Source organism: Electrophorus electricus, chromosome 6, assembly GCF_041902795.1.
Source record: "Electrophorus electricus isolate QZ-2024a chromosome 6, ASM4190279v1, whole genome shotgun sequence".
Lineage (NCBI taxonomy): Eukaryota > Metazoa > Chordata > Actinopteri > Gymnotiformes > Gymnotidae > Electrophorus > Electrophorus electricus.
This window is the reverse complement of record NC_137502.1, coordinates 12,901,501-12,907,500: the sequence shown is the minus strand read 5'-3', so window position 1 is coordinate 12,907,500 and position 6,000 is coordinate 12,901,501. Positions and strand designations below refer to the sequence as shown.

The following is a 6,000-nucleotide window of genomic DNA, read 5'->3' as shown; positions in this document are numbered from 1 at the left end:
TTCTCCCACCACCTCTTTCAGTTCAGTTGAATTCGGATTAGTTCAATTCTGTTTGATCGAAGAAAAACAGTTCTGCCATTAAATTGGAATTATTGCAAACACTGCAAGAATGACGTTTGATCCAGCATATTGACAATAGTACCATGAGAAAGAATGACTTATTAACCTCTCAGTATCAAATCCATGTCCTCAGAGGAAAGATATACACAGTAATGCGACTAGTTTCTCTCACTGTGAGCGATTTTCAAAGGGCAGGTTTACTCTTTTTGTCCCCTCCCTCTCTCCCTCCCTCTCTGCATGTGTGCAGTGGTACGTCAGCAGAGCTTGCGTGTGTGTGCGCGTGTGTGTGCATGTGTGCGTGTGTGTGTGTGTGTGTGTGTGTGTGTGTGGCGGGGGGGGGGGGGGGGGGTGCATGCTGAGACTGGTGTCGGAGTGACTCAGGGAAGAAGCAGACAGAACCGGAGACCGGAGGCTCCTCGCAGGCAGGCAGGCGAGCAGACGAGCAAGAGTGTGTGTGGGGTATACAGGCAGTTCCTGGAGCATCCGCTCTTGTTTCCCTGCTCTGGACGGGTGGCTGTAGTGCGCTGTAGCCTCCAAGCAGCTCTGTGCTGAGGGACAGCCCTGGCAGGCTGCAGAACGCTGCAATAGTAGAAGAGCCTCTTCAGCTCTCTCACGGTTTTCATTCTCTATTTCCTCCCTACAGACTTCTCTCTCTCTCTCTCTCTCTCTCTCTCTCTCTCTCTCTCTCTCTCACACTCAGTCTCTTTCTTCCTGTCTCTATTTCTTTCTGCCCTTCTCTCTCTCCTTTTTTTTTAAAGCAACCAGGTTGAACTTTTTGTACATGTAGCTCGCTAGCCTTCCATCCGTAAGGGAGTCTGTGGCACTTGGAATCATTTGGATTACAGAGGAGCCATGTGGACTCAATCAGGCTATTCCAAACAGACACCTAACTATGGACACCCTTTCTACCATGTGCCCTGCAGGTGGGTGTCTTTCCCTCTCTTGCACTTGCACATGGCCTTCTCTCATGAACCTGTTAGGAGCCACTACAGCATGGAAATGAATGGTTAAGTTTGGTTTCCTGGTTTTAAGTTGGTGGAGGCATAAAACCATATCTTCATATTCTATAAAAGACCTGTTGAAATAGCTTTTTAGTGGAACTTTTTTCAATGGACTTTATTATGGACTCTCCCTTTAGTAGACCCTATTGCAGTTGGATTGGCCTAAAGCATAAGCCTGTACAGTTGGATCTGTCTGTACTACGTGGCAAATGTTTGACTGTGTAAATTGTAAGCAGGAGTTTCAGCTCTGCATGTCGGTCAGAAATTTCCAACTGACGTTTGGGGCTGGTTGAACTGGCTGGATTAGTTAATTCAGTGGAAGTGGTTCAGCGTCGCCAAGATCATGTCACAGATATGTGGAATCAGTGTAGTCTTTACCTGAAGTGTATGCTTTCTGGTCAGATTGTGTTAATACTAAGCACACTAATCTTCTTGTGGGAAGATAAAGAAATATGATTTATAGCAATTATTATGGCATGTATATTAAAAAATGTTTGCTTTTTTGGGAGACGTTGATCCATGAGGAACGTTTTTCCCACTGTGGTACACACCCAGATAAGTCTAGTTGATAAAGTGCTATTTGCACACAGTCAGAGGTGTGCTGAAAAATATAGCTTATAACAATGTCCCTCTTTCTTCTTGCTCTGTGTGCATGTAGTATTTGTGTTTTCTCAGCACATTTTCATTTAATAGAATTTTCTGTCAGAGCATCTATCAAAGAGCCAATAGTATTCTCCAGTCAGCAAAATATCACATTTTATTTTAATTCCTTATTGTGAATGAATGAATATGCAGTTTGCTCTTGCTATTAGTTTGTAATCTGGTTACCTTAGCCTGACAACTTTTAAAATTCACAATACCCAACCCTGTCTGCATGCGCCCAGTAATAGGGCCCAGTTTTAAAGGCATTTAAGGATGTGCTTTCTTAAGTGCTGTTTATTGTCTGGCACTAAGGAACATTGAAACACTAAAGAGTGATGTTCTGGCAGCAAACCACAGGTTATGCGCCATGCTGTAATTATGTAATGACCCTTATCAGATGGCTGCAACAGTGACTGACGCATCATCAGCTCCGCCTTTCTCAGTGTTTGTCTTTTTTTTTCTTTCTTAACTTTGTGCAGGGTATAGTTAAGGATGTTTGGATTTAACTTGGATGGCAAATTTACAAATTTAAACTATTTAATGGGTTAATTGTTTTCAACCATATATCAATGCTCTGGGACCATTTTAGAACTTTATAAATTTCCATTCTGTTAAGACCCAGTGATTGAAATGATCCTTTTGGACAATTGACAGCTGCAGTGGAGGTGATAAACACCAGCCTGCTTCTGAGAGGTGAATTCCTAAAGGAATGCTGCTGTCTGTTTCAGTCAGCATTAAAGAAGTGAGCTTCCCAATCCCAGCCAATTTTGTCCCAGCCTGCTGATCCCGGCAGGAAGGACTATGGGATGGCCTCACCAAGTTAGCAGACTATCTTAAATATCAAGAGGTTTCACTGTAGAGCTTTTATTGTTTGGATATTATTGTAAATCAACAATGAGAAAGTGTGAGAAAAGGTGATGTACAAATAAAAGGAATTACTATTATTATTATTACTTGAAAATATGCTAGTGTCTTCATGCAGTCTTATTCTCATAGGGAAGCAGTATGACTTGCTATGTGAGTGTTCTACAAGTTGACCTGCTTGTTGCTTTATAGTAAATGGATTTGGATGGCTACAATGCAGGGGTTTAGAAGTGCATTATCTCCAAGAACTGACTCATCACATTACCACTCTAGTACAGGGTTTACCTGGCCAGCTCTTATTCTCCCGGCTGCCAAACAACACTGCTTGTGAAGGATTAGATCAAGATAACCCAGCCCAAATCCCTTAAATGTTTTCCTGCAATGTTACCTGGTATATGCAGTAAACTTCCCATGTGCATTACTTCAGGCCTTATGTAAGTGCCTGCCACTCTGTTTTTCCCATTTGTACCTGACTCAAAAATAGGAGCTTACAGCAGTCTTTCAGTCTGACAGCTTGTGCCATTTCTAGAGAGCGACATGTCCAGAAAACCAATCTGCCCCTGCGGCTGGACCGTGAGCCAGTTTCATCCCTAGCACAGATCCTGGCGACAGTGGACTGAGAGTTCAAGCCTCACAGAAGATTGAAAAAGGGGGGTGGGGTTTGTCATGTCTGAGCCTGACTGGTGATAATCAGGCAGAAGCTCCTTCTTGCTTCTGATTTAACCACATGATTGTGAGGATCAAAGATCATTGAGGGGGTGACCCAGATGTGGACATGTCATTGAAGTGAACCATGGAAATAGCAAATTAAATTCAGACGCATCCCTCCCACCTTTTCTCCATCTGTTTGATGGCTTCTCATTGTCCACCAGTTCAGAACCTAGAAGAGTTTGACTTTGGTTAGTAGAAAACGGGTACCAGAGCCTAGTGGGATAAGCCCAGCTCAGCATGCTTTGTTTGTGGTCATTCAAAGGACACTAAATGGTGCTGTGAGTGAAAGGGAAATGCTATAATAACCTCAAATAATAACAAATAAGTAGTCTTTCATCATCTTGGGATGAGAGGGAGGTGAGACCCTTTAAAGCTTATGTTAGGGAGAGCTTCTGAGTTTTATCTTGAATATTTGTACTTGTGATTTGTTTTTATGCTGTGAATGCTTTTTTCATGAAGGAAAGCATTCTGTGTTTAGCAGATGTCAAATCCTCCTGCATCTGTGATTCTAATACTGTCAAATTATAATGAGTGTTCAATACGCTTCTCACGCCTGTCTGTTTGACATTTAAATGTCGCTGTCCCAGAAGGGACCTGGTATGCAGCTTAGCACAGACACTCAGGTGCCACGTGTGTGTGTGTGTGTGTGTGTGTGTGTGTGTGTGTTTGTGTGTGTGTGTGTGCGTGTGTGTGTGTGTGCGTGTGTGTGCGTGTGTGTGTGTGTGTGTGTGTGTGTGTGTGTGTTTGTGTGTGTGTGTGTGTGTGTGCGCGCGCACATCTGTGCCCTTCATTACTTATTCATGCTAGCCCTTTATGAGGGTCTCTTAGGGCCTCTGGGTAATACTGTTGTCTCTTTGGTGGCAGATCCATCATAATCTGCAATATCTTTGGGTGCAATCACTGTACCCACATGGATGTCTTAAAGCACCTGAAGCATCTCTGGAGCAGTAAAGGCCCGTGGCATCCCAAAGCCCACTAATTGATATGTTATTTTAGAACAGAATCGGGGGAATAGTGAAATGAGCACCACTTACCTCTGTAAAAAGATATATTTGTGAGGGATCTGAGAGAGATGCAGCAAGTATTGTATCTAATGATCTCCCCAAACCATATTGAGATCAGTGCCTAGCCTGAGCAGATATTATTTGGAATCACTTTTGACTTTTGAGATGGTGCCTCTAGGGCCTTCTGTGGCACTTCATTTCTGTCATCTCTGAGTTTCATGCACAAACTCTATTAGGACAGAAGATATTTATGTACTATGAGAAACGAAGAGGGCATTTGTAGAAAACACAAAAAAGAACCTGATTCATGAGCATCATTCAATTATTTCTTGAACTTAACAATGCAGGTGTAACAATAAGGCTTTGTTTAATATGTGGAAGTCACTTTTAATAATGAGTGGTACTCTGTTTTACTTCTCAATATCATAAATGTGTATTCATTGTCCATGTATTTGTGTATTTAATTTCAATTTTGTGAACTTTATTTAGTACAAACAGCTAATCCATGCTCCTCCCCCCCCCCCCCCCCCCAACTCAAAACAATATTCAGATTGGAAACCTATTTTTTGGTCATAAAGCATTGTTATAAAGCTGAGTAGAAGGTAAAACAGGCATTTTGATCGGAGATGATTGGGTACAGATGAGGACACAGATAATTGTAATTATACACAGGATAACATTTCAGATATCCTGTGTTAAACCATTAGCAGGGCTCAGCCCACTCGCAGCCTCACATGTTCTTTATAGTAGCCATTAGGTAGGTACCTCCCTTCTTCTGTGTTGCGTTGAATTAAGCTCTTTGCGACAAACTAACCTTACATGCTGATAAAATATGCTTCACCATCATACCTCCCATACATAATTTACATCTAGCTACTGTCCAAGATTTTGCAGAGCTGGAAGGATGTTGTAAGATGCTCTAAGCAAAAACTTAACCTGTCTCACATCCATTGCCTTTAACTCTCATCATGTGATTCTCCATTTCTATAAACTTGCCCAACAAATCATTTGTCTGTTTCCCTGCAAAGCTATACATTTTGCTTCCTCTTCTTGTTCATATATAAAACTAGTAATGATTTGTCTTCTCCCTAGCGATGTGGCCTTATTAAATATTTTCTATGAATCACCTGACCCAAGCCCTGCTTTTCTGCTTTCCACCTGCCCTACCAAATCTCTATGCTCCAATGTACTCGTAGATGATTGTACCACCCCTCACAGATGCCAGTTTCTCCCTGCTAATGTGACTGGCAAAGTCCTTTTATCCCTAACAAAATCATATCATGACTTCCCTTAGCACATTTAAATTTCCTCAAATAAACTTATCAGCCATAGCTCCAGCACATCCTCCCTTACCATGGCACATTGCTTAGACAACGTAACTTCCTTATAGCCAAATTCATAATACTCTTCAGCCTCTCTACTTCAGTAATCACAACCTCATAATCCATGGCCATGTAATACCAGGCAGCATGTCGAACTAGAGGCACCATATTTTCATAATACAAATCATTTCTCGATGCTATTAATAGCGTACACCATTTCCAGTAACACTTTGAGTGGTCCTTTATAGAGGATTAATAAACTCTTAACAGAGTATCTATAACATTTTGAATAAATCAGACAAAAGTTTGGATACAATCGCAGTCAAGTTTACAAGTGGAGCAATTCAAGAGTCAGACACTAGTGATCAGACCTCAAACCAACCCAACTCAAACTAG

At 41.8% G+C, this 6,000-nt stretch overlaps 1 protein-coding gene across 12 annotated transcripts in view; it reads left to right on the top strand.

Annotated features, from left to right (window-relative positions):
* plekha7a (pleckstrin homology domain containing, family A member 7a) overlaps window positions 1-6,000 on the top strand; it is a 75,747-nt gene that overhangs the window by 21,457 nt on the left and 48,290 nt on the right. Inside the window, exon 1 of one of the 12 annotated variants that reach the window (XM_081715536.1) lies at window positions 434-983. The exons of the other annotated variants lie outside the window; for them this stretch is intronic. Within the exon in view, the coding sequence (XP_081571662.1) occupies window positions 913-983 (71 nt within the window). The 5' untranslated portion in view covers window positions 434-912. Of the gene's footprint in view, window positions 1-433; window positions 984-6,000 lie in introns of those variants that run through there. 12 annotated transcript variants of the gene reach the window in all.